This window comes from Brachyhypopomus gauderio, unplaced genomic scaffold (assembly GCF_052324685.1).
Source record: "Brachyhypopomus gauderio isolate BG-103 unplaced genomic scaffold, BGAUD_0.2 sc52, whole genome shotgun sequence".
In the NCBI taxonomy this organism is placed as follows: domain Eukaryota; kingdom Metazoa; phylum Chordata; class Actinopteri; order Gymnotiformes; family Hypopomidae; genus Brachyhypopomus; species Brachyhypopomus gauderio.
In genome coordinates this window covers 95,225-111,496 of record NW_027506877.1, presented here as the reverse complement: position 1 = coordinate 111,496, position 16,272 = coordinate 95,225, and the positions used below count along the sequence as shown (strand labels likewise).

General features: G+C 40.3%; 1 protein-coding gene across 1 annotated transcript; it reads left to right on the top strand.

Annotated features, from left to right (window-relative positions):
* The first annotated feature begins 1,655 nt into the window (after window positions 1–1,655).
* LOC143488582 (E3 ubiquitin-protein ligase TRIM39-like) lies at window positions 1,656–15,563 on the top strand. The gene is made up of 8 exons (XM_076987377.1): window positions 1,656–1,815; window positions 4,954–4,994; window positions 5,444–6,000; window positions 6,119–6,214; window positions 6,349–6,582; window positions 6,679–6,841; window positions 8,461–8,496; window positions 12,159–15,563. Exons 2-8 carry the CDS (start codon window positions 4,973–4,975, stop codon window positions 12,710–12,712), a joined length of 1,662 nt encoding a protein of 553 aa, XP_076843492.1. The 5' UTR covers window positions 1,656–1,815; window positions 4,954–4,972; the 3' UTR covers window positions 12,713–15,563.
* Window positions 15,564–16,272: the final 709 nt, after the last annotated feature.

Here is a 16,272-nt window from a genome sequence, read left to right as displayed (position 1 = left end):
AGTCAGAAGTGCAGCAGATGATCCAAGAGAGACTGAAGAAGATTGACCAGATCAAACACTCAGTAGCGCTCAGAAAAGTGGGTCAAAGCCTCCCAGAACTTTTCTGCCCCATCATTTGTGCCTTTTTCATTAATGATCTGATTTTAAAATAAGCTAGAAGGGAGGGATGATGTCAGGGTGTTTTGTATTCATAATTGACCACATATATAATGACCACTAACTCTGCAGATAATACTTGTCCTCATTCTTAAATTGTATGTTTATCTGTCTGTGGTTATTTGTGCTTCTTGGTATATGTTTTAAATCCTGTTTAAGTGGGGCTGTTTATTTGCAATACTAGCTAATGCATTGATTCCTGTAGTTTAATAGTAGTCTGGCTCAATGGTATCTTGATTTCTGATTATATAATTATTAATTTTAAAGTGTGTAAACATGTTATTGTCACGTAGGGCTACGCCCCCTTCTCCTCGCTGTCACTCCAGTGTCTCTGTCCCTTGTGGTTCTGTGTTCCTTGCCCGTTAGCCCCGCCCTGCTTGTCTGTTGCCCCGGTTTCTGTCTGTCTGCCACGCCCGTGTCGTAATCATCCTCAGCTGTGTCTTGTTAGTTCCATGTACTTATAGTCCCTGTGTTTCCCTAGCCCCTTGTCGGTTATTCGTTCTCTGGTTCTGTTTTGAGATTCTGCTTCTCCGTCATTCTGTCGTGTTTTGCTATTGTGGATCTGTGTTCTGCCTTCGTGGTACTTTGCATTCGCTGTTGGTTTACTTTATGTTCAGTGTTATCCTGCCCTGTTTTGCGTCTATCTGTTATCATGCCCCTGTACTTGTCTAACCTGGATGGCTCTCCCGTTTCGACGCCCCTGCCTGTGACTACGACTTCGATTATGGAATTCCCTGTAATAAATCTTCTCAGCGTTTGTGTCCGTCCCCTCGCTCCCCAGTGCGTGCTGCGTTAGTTATTAATTTACAGTTCTACTTAAATTTACAGAATTTGGCAGAGACCCTTAACCAGAGTGACATACTGATAGTGTAGAAATAAATATGTGAAAAAGAACAAAAAACTGTCACCAGAAGTGGTGAATTTCAACTTACAACTGACAATGTTTTGACTGTCAATTGCTTGACAGTGTGAATGAAAAGATATATATTTATGAATTATAGATGGAGTCCTGGGTCAGTGAATAAATGATCAATTCCAGGATTCACCTATAATGTGTTCTTTGTCTAACAATAATGAAACTGTCTTCCTAGTTATTTAATAGCACAACCAAGAGTGTGAGAGATACTTCAATAGATAATTATTTTAAAAGGAGATACAGTGTTGAATCTGTGAGTATTTTAGTGTTCTACAAACCCTGTTACATATTTTAATCAGTAGGATCTATGCCATACTTAGGAGTTATCATATAGAATATTATTATGTACATTTAACATACTGTATGTTTCTCTCAGTGGATGTGACTCTGGATCCTGATACAGCTCATCCCAAACTCGTCCTGTCTGATGATGGAAAACAAGTGACACATGGAGACACAAGACAGAATCTCCCTGACAACCCAAAGAGATTTGATTATTGTGTTTTTGTCCTGGGAAATGATGCATTCTCCTCAGGGAGATTTTACTATGAGAACAAAAGAACAGTGAAGTGAAAGTAAAACTGAACCATTTAGAAACTTATCATTGAAGCAGCAACATTACTGGACATGAAGTAGCTGTAAGAAGACGAGAAACGGGACGTTACAGCCTTCTAAAAACCAGCAAAGAGATAGATACTTTATTTATCCCAGATGGAAATTCCTGAAAATAAAGGAAAATAAAGGTAAGTAGCCTATAGTTGTACTTTAGCGTGCTGTAGCTCATCATTCAGATGTTTTCTGGCGGAGTGAACTACAGGTGTAATAAAACCAAAGAATATCATGGACATTATAAGAAAGGAACCGTGTGAACAGCTGAAATACTGATCAGGGAGTTTCCTGAAAATTGTCAATTTCCGCAAATAACGAACGACGTGAGAAAATGTCTGAATTCTGCCATATATGTTGTGTGATTCGCAATGTAACGACAGAGATTACAGTTCAGTACGCCCTTCAACCAGGAACTGGAGTAAAAGCGAAGCGAACGATTTCACGTTGTCAAATATACAATAGCTATTGTCTACACAATAGTTAAGGTTTAAACTAAAAAAACAATATTACTGATTCGAAATCTGAGTTGCTGAGCCAAATTTTCTACGTTACTACAAGTTACAAATCCATTAAAACCAACAACCTGCGAAGGAAATAAGAGCTTTTGTTACACACGCTCGCAGACAAAAGTAAACATGAGGAAGAATTAACAATGGCAATCACATTTATGTTTGTTGCTCATTATTACAAAGTTTTATAGGTAGCTACAACTGGTTTTCCAGTCTAAAGATAAATATCATCTCAGGAGCTCTGGTGCATTTTAATTATATATGGGACATTGCAGAATTAGAGGACATTTGCAGTCCCTCCTCTTAATATTTAAATCCAAAACAAATTTGTTCACATAACCTGCCAATTAAACTATCGCAAAGCAAAATATAATAATTAGCTGGGAAAGGTTGGCAGAATTTTAATTACATGTGTCTAATGTATCTTTTAAAAATAGTTTCTTTGATTCTGATCAGCAGTGATCGTGCTGACGGGACTCCCCCTAGTGGCGGTAGATGGAGTAACCCTGCAGCCAGTCCTGACAAAAATAGCTATAATTCACAACTAAGATTTGCTTATAAGTTAAATGCTACAGTAGCACTCATTCGCAACCCTGTTGCTTTATTAAGGTAACATGGTTATTATCATAGTTAACAGGGTATGTTTGGTTAAATTATAAAAATGAATGTATTGAATTGGTTGAATGAATTTGTATAATTTATCATTAAGCTATTTTAAATAAATTGGCAGAATTGACATATTTCTTGGTTAAACTGTTGTGATTGTTTGCAATAGATAGGCCTAATATGAGAATTTCTAATGAGTTTCTACTGAGATCTGGCGTTCCAGTGTTACTGAGAAGCCGCTGCTCTGCTGTGCCAGATGTGATGCTGATGAGAACAGGTGTAACGTTTGCGACGGGCAGGCATGACGCAAATGCAGAGTATAGTTGTTTTTAATGAAAGGGGATACAAACACGATAAGGACACGGAAGACAGAGGGAGCTAAGTAAACTAACGGGGAGAGAGCATGAACTAAACGGAAACGTTAAACAACTGGGAACAAGCATACGTAAGAACACACAACTAACAAACTGTAAACACATAGGCAACAATGAACACCGGGGCAACTAGACACAAGAAACGCTAAAGCACAACAGTAGGGTAACCCAAACAGACAGCACGATAAAATCATATAGAAATACCACGAGGGAACAACACTCAGACCACAGGCGTAAAACACTGGGAACAACTAACAAACAGACAGGGAGCGAAGTCAAAGGGAGAACATGGATAGCGGGAGGAACAGGTCTTTGGAAGAAACGAGATATAGAAGGAGCGAGGGATTACCGTGCAGGGAATGACCGACACCGGGGTAAAACACGAGGGGGTTTTTATACACGGAAACACGACGGTAGAACAAGACTCAGGTGTACGAGACTGACGACGGGGCGTGACAGACAGAGGGAGGAACGAATGGGAGCGGGGAGCTAGGCGGGACCAGGGAGGAGGGAGGGGCTGGACGTGACAACAGGAGACAGGAGGACCTACAACAACAGAGAAAAGTGGAGATACAGAAATAGGGGAAAAAGGCAGAATGATCTAAAGAGCAGCGTGCCAAGAGGAAGAAGTAGAGAGACTCCTCATAAGAGGAGTAAAAACACCTCTCAACGTGGGACCTCAAGATCAGAGGGGAGGTTAGGGTGCAGTTTAGTGTAAGCACATAATGAGGTCATATTGATAATGATGTTAAGGACTGCAGTAAAATAGGCACAGACACATGGTCTATTAAACACAAATGTCGTACTTTACATAAATTATCATCAATTATATCTCAATTTGCAACTCTGTTACTAAAGCATTTTGAATAAAATAATGGTAAAATTGTTAATTTTATCACATAAAAATGTAATATTTTGTCGTTAGAACAGCTTTAATGATAATATGCACAATGTATTTGAGCATATATTTCGAAGTAGATGTCACAGGGGAGACACCCGATCTCTTGTGCACACAACCCCAGCCACATCAACATCTCAGCCACGCCCACACCCCAACCACACCCATACTCAGCCACTCCCTCGTTCACAGTCTCCCATCTACTGACACTCACCACACACCTGAAGATGGAAACAACACACTGCGCAATTGCTACACCAGTTCCACTTTGTTTAAGAGCTTTGTTCATGTGCATGTTTGCACACTAAGAGACTAATTCAGTGTGTGAGTCTATTGTTCTCATCTTGACTGTGGTAAAGATAGTTAATATGTTCCACTGCCACCCTCACCCACTGCTTCTGACATAATGACGCCTCTGGCGTTACAAGAAACTGTATGTCCCTGTTAAATTTTCTGATCATTTAGGCATTGAAATTTAGTCAAACTAACATGTAATACATATTATTAGTCTTACCTGAAATCATACGACCTTTCAGTGTAAAACGACTTAGTGTAAACTGAATCACAAAGGATTTACTGAAAAATATTTTAAAATATACATTTTGCAAATATACATCTGTTTTGTATTTGTAACAGGGTGGTGTAAGTACATGCACATAGCAAATTAAGCTTGAGCTTAACAAATCGTATTTGTTAAATATTCAACATAACAAATAGAATATATTTTAAAGAATATGCCAAAATGTCCTTTAATTATGTCCCATATAAGTATTTGATAAAATATATATGGGAAGAGTACTGTTAAGACAAGAAGCATGTAGTCCTATTAGCCCGATGTAGGACAGATATACATGTATTTGCTGAGTGTTGATTTCTTTTAAACAGTTAACAGAGGAAGAAGGAAATGGAAGAATCATCATCACAAGGTAAAAGGGGGAGGAGCGTGAAAGAACCATCAGAGTGTCAGTTACACACCTCATACACACATGAATGAAACAGTCTGTATGTTGAAGAATATTCTCCATCAATTTATAGCTTATCTGGTTTAGTGGCAATATGATCAGAATAAAAATGCAGTACTGACTACAGAATGGAGTGATTTACACTGAGCTCCATGTTGTCAGTGTAAACCATGTTAAGATTCAGATCAGGAGATTAAAGTCTGAGATGCTGAGGTGCTGAATCCTGGAGAATGAAGGAAGACACATATGATGATAAAATTGAACTTGGATCATGAGTCAAAATTTAACTTTTCATTCTCTAAATTTCTAACAGTTCTGGAGTATTTAAGAACAATGTGTGAAATATACATAGATAAAAATATATAATTATAGTAGAATAATTCAATAGTCCTCTATGTTTCCTTTCTAATCAGTCACACGTGACTCCAGCAGCCTCCTGTATGAGGAGCGGTTCATGTGTTCTGTCTGTCTGGATGTGTTCACTGATCCAGTCACCACTCCATGTGGACACAACTTCTGTAAGACCTGCCTCACACAATACTGGGACGACAGTCCACACTGTATATGTCCACTATGCAAAGAGAAATTTACCAAGAGACCTGAACTCAAGATTAATACAACACTGAGAGAGGTTGTGGATCACTTCATGAAGAAAAAAGGTCTTGATAAACCTGATGTTTTTTGTGACGCCTGCACTGGAGTGAAGTTGAAGGCTGTAAAATCCTGTCTGCACTGTGGTTTGACATTTTGTAAGTCTCATCTAGAGCCCCATAATAATGTTCCAAAACTTAAGAAACACAAACTAATAAACCCTGTGGAGAATGTGGATGGCTACATATGTCAGAAACATGACAAACCCCTGGAGCTGTTCTGTAGAAAAGACGAGATGTGTGTGTGTCAGTTCTGCACTGAGACAGACCACAAGACACACAACACTGTTACCATAGAGGAGGAGAGTGGAGAGAAAAGGGTGAGAAACACTAACACTGGATAACATCAACATTAAACACGTATATAAAAGAAATATAAAAAACAGAGCACCATTAAAATATAAAACAAACATTCTTTGTTTTCCTCCCCGTCTACAGACACAGCTGAGGAAGACACAGTCAGAGGTCCAGCAGATGATCCAAGAGAGACTGAAGAAGATGGAAGAGATCAAACACTCAGTAGAGCTCAGAAAGGTGTGAACTACCACCTACTTCATGTCTATTACAAACACATGTTGTTTTTAAGACCTATGAAAACTGAAACTAAATTTCACATTAGCTTTGATTGATTAAAGCTTCTCTTTAATCAAAATTTCTTCTTCCATTAGAAAAGCACAGAGAGAGAGATTGCAGACAGCATTGAGGTCTTCACTGCTCTGGTGCGCTCCATTGAGAGAAGCCAGGCTGAGCTGCTTCAGGTGATGGAGGAGAAGCAGAAAGCAGCAGAGAGGCAGGCTGAAGGACTCATTAAAGACCTGGAGCAGGAGATCACTGAACTAAAGAGGAGAGACAGTGAGCTGGAGCAGCTCTCCCACACTGAGGACCACATCCACCTCCTACAGGTCAGTGTTCCTCTCTCTGCTCAGAGACAACACAGCACATCACAGGACAACCCTCCCCATGCTGAGGGGTTTCTCCTCTCTCCTGCTGTACTGTAGATCTACCCAACCATGAACATCCCTCCACACACCAAGAACTGGACTGACATCAGTATTGACACTGATGTGAATGTGGAGACTGTGAGGAAAGTTCTCTCTCAGCTTCAGAAGACTCTGAATACAAAACTCAGCGAAACACTGAATACTAAGTTGAAACAAGCAGGTGAAAAGCTTTACTATAAAATATATTTTCCAGGTACTCTAACAAGCAGTGTTGGGAACGTTACTTAAAAAAAGTAATTAGTTATAGTTACTCACTACTTGTTCAAAAAAGTAACTGAGTTAGTAACTGAATTACTCTATAATAAAAGTAACTCGTTACCAGGGAAAGTAACTATTTGCGTTACAGTTAAAAAGAAAGGTTATATGCCAATGAATAAGGATTTTTTTGAAAAAGCAGTTTTCACAGTCAGTTGAAATGAGTAGATCAGAAAGGTGTTTAACTTTTGATATTTATTGTACATCAACCAGTGCAGGATAAAATTCTTTAAAATCCCAAATCTTTGTGTAAAAAAATAAAATAAAAAAAGCAAAAGTAAACAGTTACACTATATAAAGTGCATTTACATCTATCAAATTAAATTAAATTCTCTCAACCTGAGACAACTGGTTTGTTCACAACAGAAGTAAACTTAAACAATAAAACCTCTATTCTTAAATAAATCAAATACCCAGTCTGGTAGACATTCAGGAACTTCAAGTATTTTCTTAAATAATGTTTATATCGCCTTGAAAATGCTAAATTTTCTTCGGCTTGCACCTGACGTCATTTCGGTCTCTTCTCCGTTTGTGTCGTGTCACTGGCGTGCTTCGGCGCGCGTGTAAAAACACTGGCTCTGATTGGCTACCATAACGCTGCCTTAGTCAACCGCTTACTGACTTGTTAAGTTAAACAGGTGTTACACCGAGAACTGTGACCTATCGAGATATGTTACTCCTCACTAGCCTGGGCAGCGGTCCGCTCGGATTACTGTTAGTATATCAATATATAGTAACGCACCGCTTTTAATGACCAGTAACGTAAACGGCGTTGTAACGAGAGGAAAAGTAACTAATTATATTATCCCGTTACTGACAAAATGACGCCGTTACCTAACGCCGGCGTTATTCGCAACACTGCTAACAAGAAATCTGTGGCCAATAGCTATAATGAAATATAAGCTACATTCACATTATAAATCTCATTGTTCACTACTGACGTTTTTTTTTTCAAATCAGATTTGACTATGTTGCTTGTTCATATTCATACTTGTGATCTGCATCTATCTGTCTCCTGAAACTTCATGAATGTGCACAAGCCACCTGCATCACCAGCAACAAACATCATATTTGTGTAAAGCCTTGTAGTATAAAAACAGGCTAATTGGACATTCTAATAGTTCATGTATACATCATAATTTGCTTTGGAGACCAACAACCAGTTAGTCAGCTGTACATGGTCACTTCAAGAAGGTAAATACAGCTAGCTTCTGCTAGTTTCACAGATACTGTGGTCACGGCTGTTACTCTCCCGCATTATTGTACTGATTTCATTTCATTCTCATTCAAGTCGCACAGCCACAAATCAGATCACATTTAGAAGTGATTCAAATCTCATTTGAAAAGATCAGATTTATGTGTCTACATTGCCTGACAAATCTAATTTGTGTCACAGTAATGAAAAAATCACTTTAGGTTTGTTAATGTGCACATAGCATATTCATATAGAATTACAGAATATTGAAAATGTTTCAGTCCATGCTATAAAATCATTTCTTTAAAAAAATTCTTCCTAAAATTCAGTTGGCACAGAATTGAAGAGGAGTCAACAGTATGCAGGTACAGTGTGATTTCTAATTTTCTCTTTTCATTTGAATAATCTATATTATACAGATTATCCTAACACTACTGCAACTCATACAACCATATACATTTGTATTAATTGTGGTTGACTGTAAAGGACACAGTTGTTGGATTAGTTAATCTGCTCTATAGTTTGCTACCAATCCTGCTTGTCAGTTTTATGCACCCAGAGATTTTCACCAACCTTAACTTCTCTTGTCTGTGTGACGCGGGGACAGAGGTAGCAGGAGGCAGAGGTTGTAAGCAAAAGGCTTGATTATCCATGGTTAGAATAACTGAAACCCACTTAGGCCACTTGGCAGAACAAACACAAAGGAATACTCAAAATGATGAAACGTAGAAGAGAGTCCACAGGTGAACAGCGGTCCCAGTACAGAGCAGGCTATCCCACGTAGCGAGGCGAAGGTGCAGGTTGATTGTGCAGCACTGGACAGCGCGACCTGTGGGGTATTATGAGACCCAAACCTAATCAGTTACAGGTGTTAGTATTCGGATGATTGTGATGAAGGGAGTGTCCCGGAATTAGAGGGTGTGCGCTGTGTTGAAGTGGGCATGCGTGATTGTGAAGGAGTGAATGTGCCCGCCCGCTGCGGAGCAAGGAGGCAGAGACAAACGCTGAGGAGAGCGAGATTTAATGGGGGAATTCCATAATCGAAGTCATACAAACAGGCAGGGATCATAACGGGAGAGCCATCCAAGTGGGACAAATACAGGGGCATGACTAACAGGTAGAACGCAGACTACAAGGCAGGGAAACAAGAACTGAGTGGAACACAATGGAGATGGAAAACACCAAAACAGCGATGAACCATTAAACCGAATCGAACCACAATCGAACAACAATCCACAATAGAACAAACCATGAGAGAACAAATAACCGACAAGGGGCTAGGGAAACACAGGGACTATACAGTTGTGATCAAATTTATTCAACCCCCACTGAAATAAAGTGTTTTGGCCAGTTTGACATTGATTTTGATCATTTCAGTCATCTTATTTACAATTATATCAAAGAGGCACTTATAAATTAGACAAACATAACATAATATTTATGATGGAATAACCACAAATGTCTTTACTGTGCTCACATCATTATCAGTTTTATTCAACCCCCTAGTGACATTATTTTTTAGTACTTAGTACAACATCCTTTTCCAGTTATGACAGCTTTCAAGCGTGAAGCATAGCTTGACACAAGTGTCTTGCAGCGACCTATGGGTATCTTAGCCCATTCTTCATGGGCAAAAGCCTCCAGTTCAGTCACATTCTTAGGCTTGCGCACTGCAACTGCCTTCTTTAGGTCCCACCAGAGGTTCTCAATTGGATTTAAGTCTGGTGATTGCGATGGCCACTCTAGAATGTTCCAGCCTTTCATGTTCAACCATGCTCTAGTGGACTTGGATGTGTGCTTCGGATCATTGTCCTGTTGGAAGGTCCAACGTCTCCCAAGCCGCAGGTTTGTGACTGACTCCATCACATTTTCCTCCAAGATCTCCTGGTACTGAAGGGAATTCATGGTACCCTGCACACGTTGAAGCTTTCCTGTACCATTAGAAGCAAAACAGCCCCAAAGCATAATTGACCCCCCGCCATGCTTCACAGTAGGCAAGGTGTTCTTTTGTTCATAAGCCTGGTTCTTCCTTCTCCAAACATAGCGCTGGTCCATTGTCCCAAACAGTTCTAATTTAGTTTCATCTGACCACAGTACACTGTCCCAAAACCTTTGTGGCTTGTCCACATGACTTTTGGCATACTGCAGTCGACTTTTCTTGTTCTTTGGAGTCAGCAAGGGGGTGCGTCTGGGCGTTCTGGCATGGAGGTCTTCGTTATGCAGTGCGCGCCTTATTGTCTGAGCTGAAACTTCAGTGCCCACATCTGACAGGTCTTTTTTCAGTTCCTTAGCAGTCACGCAGGGATTTTTCTCCACATTACGCTTCAGGTAGCGCACAGCAGTCGCGGTCAGGATCTTCTTTCTGCCACGACCAGGTAACGTTTCCACTGTGCCCTTTAACTTGAACTTGCGAATGATACTTCCGATAGTGTCTCTTGGAATATTTAACAACTTCGCAATATTTTTATATCCATTGCCATTCTTGTGAAGAGCAATAACCTCTTCTCTTGTCTTCTGGGACCATTCTCTTGCCTTCATCATGCTTGGAAACACACCAGTAGATGTCTAGAAGGAGCTGAGTATCACAGTCCTTTTAAATCTGCCTAATTGGTGCTTATCATGCTTGATTGCTGCTCGTTGACATCCACAGATGTTTTCAATACCTGATGGAAAACACTGGAATGAACCTCTGTTCTTAGGAGTGGTAGTCGTAAAGGGGTTGAATAATTGTGTCAATGAAGAAATCACAAAAAGGCCATTTAATACTTTATGACAAAAAAAATTGATGCTATCTTAGTTGCATTTAGTTCTTTAACAAGTCCTTGTAAGATTTCATTATGAACACAATTACAAATGTGCACTGAATTCCATAAAACCCTTCGCAGCATTGGGGGTTGAATAAATTTGATCACAACTGTATATGGAACTAACAAGACACAGGTGATCACACTGACAACACGGGCGTGGTAGACAGACGGAAACCAGGGCAACAGACAAGCAGGGCGGGACTAACGGGCAAGGAACAACACAGACACGTGGAACAGGGACACCGGAGAGACAGCTAAGAGAGGGGGGCGTAGCCCTACGTGACAATATACAGCAGGGGTCAGCAACCTTTGAGACATGGAGTGCCATCTTTAACATGTCTAGTCAATGAGTGTGCCACTATCAAGAAATAAAATAATTGGAGCGGGGGGGTAGCGAGTTTAAATTGTTGGGGGAGGGGGTGTTAAATGGACACAAATTAAGTATTCTACGCGTGCCATAGGTTGCCGACCCCTGATATACTGTGTGTGTGTGTGTGTGTGTGTGTGTGTGTGTGTGTGTGTGTGTGTGTGTGTGTGTGTGTATGTATATATATAACAATAAAAGTGGCACCAGAAGTGGGGAAATTCAACATACAACTGACTGTTAAATGTATGAAAGCATATTACATAGAGCTGAATAGCAGATACCTCAACACCCATCACTGTAGGTGAATGATTAGATTTATGAAATAGGGATGGAGACCTGGATCAGTGAATAAATGATCATTGCCAGGATTCACTTACGATGTGTTGTTTCTTTAACTGAAATAGCACCTGTAAATGATGCAATCTGTGAGTGATAGTTAAACATTCCTTCTTTAAAATTTATCTCTATTTTCGGATACACTCATAATAAAGTGTTTACTCAGCGAATATTTTGGTCTTCTACAAACCCTGTTATATATTCTGCTATATGCTAGTGCCCAATGGAGGAAGGTTTCCTGTTTGAGTCTTGGTCCTCCCGAGGTTTCTTCCTAATCCCCACCACCATAGGGAGTTTTTCCTTGCCACTGTCACCTCTGGCTTGCTCATTAGGGATCTGGACCCATACGATTGTAAAGCTGCTTTGTGACAATGTGTTGTAAAAAGCGCTATATAAATAAATTTGACTGACTTTGATATATTTTTATCAAAGTAGTTAATCAGTAGGATCTACTAGATAATGGGGTGTTATGTAGTTTATTATTATGTACATTTAACATTCTGTATGTTTCTCTCAGTGGATGTGACTCTGGATCCTGATACAGCTCATCCCAAACTCATACTGTCTGATGATGGAAAACAAGTGACACATGGAGACACAAAACGGAATCTCCCTGACAACCCAAAGAGATTTCATGATTGTGCCATTGTCCTGGGAAAGGAGGGGTTCTCATCAGGGAGATTTTACTATGAGGTTCAGGTCAAGGGGAAGATTGAGTGGGATGTAGGAGTGGCCAGAGAGTCTGTTAACAGGAAGGGCAAGATTACACTGAATCCTCAGAATGGATTCTGGACTGTGATTCTGAGGAAGGAGAATCAATATGAGGCTTGTGCTGGTCCCCCTGTCCCCCTCACCCTGAGAGAGAAGCCCCAGACAGTGGGGGTGTTTGTGGATTATGAGGAGGGTCTGGTCTTCTTTTATGATGTGGAGGCCAGGTCTCATATCTACGCTTACACTGGTCAGTCCTTCACTGAGAAACTCTACCCTTATTTCAGCCCAAGTCTAAATTATGCGGGTAAAAACTCAGTTCCATTGATCATCTCCTGTATATTTAAGACTGAATTGCTCTGAATTTGCCCTCCTAAATCTATGAAAATACAATAATTTAAAAAAACTTTTTCCTTCCCTTTTTAGTGGCAAAGAGTATTGTCATCTGAAATGGTATTTGTTTTTAAAAATAAACCAGCACAAATTAAATGTGTAAATGTAGTGGGAAAGGACTATTCACAGTTCCTCTTGCAGTCTCACCTTTGACTGACCCCAACAACATCCTACTTAGATGACCTATTATCACTTCCAAAACCCGCACACTGGGCCCTCAGGACTGAGGAAACCCTTCTTATCAGACTCACCAGGGCCTTGGTATGAGGAATTATGGCTTCCACCCATACCAAGGGTCCCAGTATATGGCCTTTGTGGTTTAGCTTGGTGTATTTCTAACCATAAAGCATTGCCTTTGGAACTCGTAAACAGATCTATATCCAAGAATGCCAAAACTGACCATGATTCTTATAACCTAATATTCCAAGTGTAATGCTTTGCGCCTTGCAGAGCTTGGAGTTGGACACAAACACTGAGGAGAGCGAGATTTATTAAAGGGAATTCCATATTTGAGAATGTTACAGGAGGCATGGGTCATAACGGGTAGGTAGTCCGAACGAGAAAGATAAACAGACATGATAACACAAGAACAAAACAAGGAACTAAGGCCAGGAACTAAGCGAGCAGACTCACCAAACGACCACAAAAGTTACAAGGGCATGAATGAACAAAATACTAAGAGCACAAGGATTGCAAACTGATCAATGACACAAAGCAACCGATGCCAGACTAGGGGAACATAGGGACTATAAATACACAGAACTAACAAGACACAGGTGGAGACAATGACGACACGGGTGTGGCAGACACAAGCAAACCAACAGACAAAAGAATACAGAATCATCAGATCATAAACATAAGGAATACAGGATCATCAGATCATGGAGCCCAGAAGTATTCAGTGTCTGGAACATAACTAGCTAATCATACAGTAATCTGTACTTGTAGCAAACTACGTAGCTAACTAGCTCAGTGATCATCAGCTCTGACCTTAATGATCAGCCTTCCCGGAGAGTTCAGTACCAACCCACGCTTGTTGCAGATCATTTTTTGCAGTGTTCAGATTTGCAGTTATGTTGAGTATGAGATAAATTAGGTTAATATTGATGACTTAATGCTGTTTACCATGTTTGCAGTATTAGCAAAACGGTGCGCGTAAAATAAATGTACCATTGTTTGGTGTACCATCATTGACGGAGATTGATTAAGGTACATTTCCCTGTATCAAGAAAGGTTTTTAAAGCGTTTTTGATGGCCCCCACCCACTTCTGATCCCTGCAAATCCACAAGTCAGTTTTACAACATGTCCACCGAGATATATTGTATTTTGCAAAAGTCGGGGCGGACAGATTTGAAGTTCTTGTACATTTTCTGTGAGTAAATTTTTAACATTCATGCTCTCACATCTACAACTTCTCACATCAAAAATGCAAGTGCAACTTTGTTGTACAAGTTCAAGTTCTCAGATTTAAAATACAAGTACAAATTTTGTTTTACAAGTTCTCAAATCAGGTCCTGTAACCTCGCAAGTTTTGCAACATTTTTACCTCCATAATATTCCTCCAATTTAATTTACTATATTCATCGTAGCTTTTGTACTATTTAACATTGGTTTAAATGGTCTGCAGGAGTTCTCCGTTTCATAGCTACCTTCAGTTGGTCTGTTTCTTCCTCTGATTCTGTTAATAACTTGTTAACTCGCTGTACCTTTCAAGTTTTTGACCTTATACTGGACATTCTATGCATTATAATACTAAATGATTGATATCTGTAATCAATAAAATTTTCATTTGTTCACTAAGCTAATCACTGTGGAAAATATATTTTAACCAACGGTATTAGGCCACTGCACAGACTGAATTTCACCTTCAGGTAATGAGACTGATATAACATTATTTCACCTGTTCCCGTTATCAAAAACATATCTCCCTGAATGTTCAGGGTGATGCCACTTATAATTATTCATAATAGTCAGTATTGCTACATAAACATCAACAAGGAAAAGAGGGAGTGAGACACCAGACCAGAAATAGAGAATCTCCATGTCACGCCCAGCTCCACCCCCCTCTTGTCAATCTTTCTTTTGGTCCCTCGAAGGTCTGTTCAGCCTTTCCCTAGCACACCTGTGTCAATCTTAAGGCCCGCAGGCCAAATGTGGTCCACCACATTATTTTATGTGGCCCACGAAAGCTTAAAAAACCTAATTGTCCAAAAAAAAAAATATCAAATACGTGCAGTGACCAAAAACTACATTTCCCACAATTATATTACCCACAAAGTGATGGCAACTCAACACTGCAGTGTTTCCATATCAGTCCGGGTCCGTACACTAGAAACAATCCAACCGAGCAGAAGTATTGGCGGGCAAATCCAAAAGGGAAAACGGAGAATAGCTAAACCAGGTCAAACCAGATAATCAGAATAGAATAATAACGCTAGGTATGCTTTCAGGAATGTCGGCAATACTTCAAAACAAGGGTTGTATAGGGAGGTCTTATATTGGAAATAGCTAATGGGCGACAGGTGTCTAATAATCCGGGGAGGCAGATCTCTGCCATTGTGGTCGGGCATGCTGGGAAGTCGAGTTCCTGGAGTTGGAGGCCGTGACACAAAGTAAATGTGATATTTTGATGTTATTTTTCTTTATTCACTTGGACAGTTTGATCATTGATTGATGGAGTAATGTGGGATTCATAACCTAACAAATTAAAAGGATTTATGTTTAATAACAACAAGCAAACATATTTTTACATCTATGCAAATATATGTAATATATGTAACTTGAATACGTAATAAATTCAGAGTTATTTAACATTAAGTAGTAGTTACATTTATAAGTGGGCAATGAGGTCGATGCATCGGAAACTGCTGTGGGTGCGGTTCTCTCCCAACATCATGGCTCTCCTCCTAAATTACATCCCTGCGTGTTCTACTCCTGTAAACTCATGCCTACTGAGAAACATTATGACGTGGGTAACAAGGAACTGTTGGCTATTAAGTCAGCTTTGGAGGCATGGAGGCATTGGCTAGAAGGCACTGTTCACCCTTTTGTCATCTTAACCGACCACAAGAATCTGGAGTATATAAAAGCAGAGACGGCTGAATGCTAGGCAAGCAAAGTGAAATTGAAGCGCGTAAAAAATAATGCCCACTGTCACCTTCCGTCCTGGTACTAAGAATTCAAAGGCAGATGCCCTCTCATGGATTCACGAGGCAAGCAATGCTCCTGAGGTCCTGAAGCCCATTCTCTCACCCTCCGTTGTGGTGTCCCCTATCCAATGGGACCTGGACCTGCAGATCATACCGGCTCAAGCCATGGATCCACCTCCGGCAGGCTGCCCTCGGGGTAAAGTATATGTTCCCTTCACCTTGCGTGCAGAGCTCATGCAGTGGGTCCATATGCCCCCCCAGCTCAGGTCACCCTGGTGTACAAAACTCTCTAGGCCTGCTCAGGTAGAAGTACTGGTGGCCCGAGATGACCCAGGATGTCACCAGCTTTGTGGAGGGGTGTGATGTATGTGCTCAGAGCA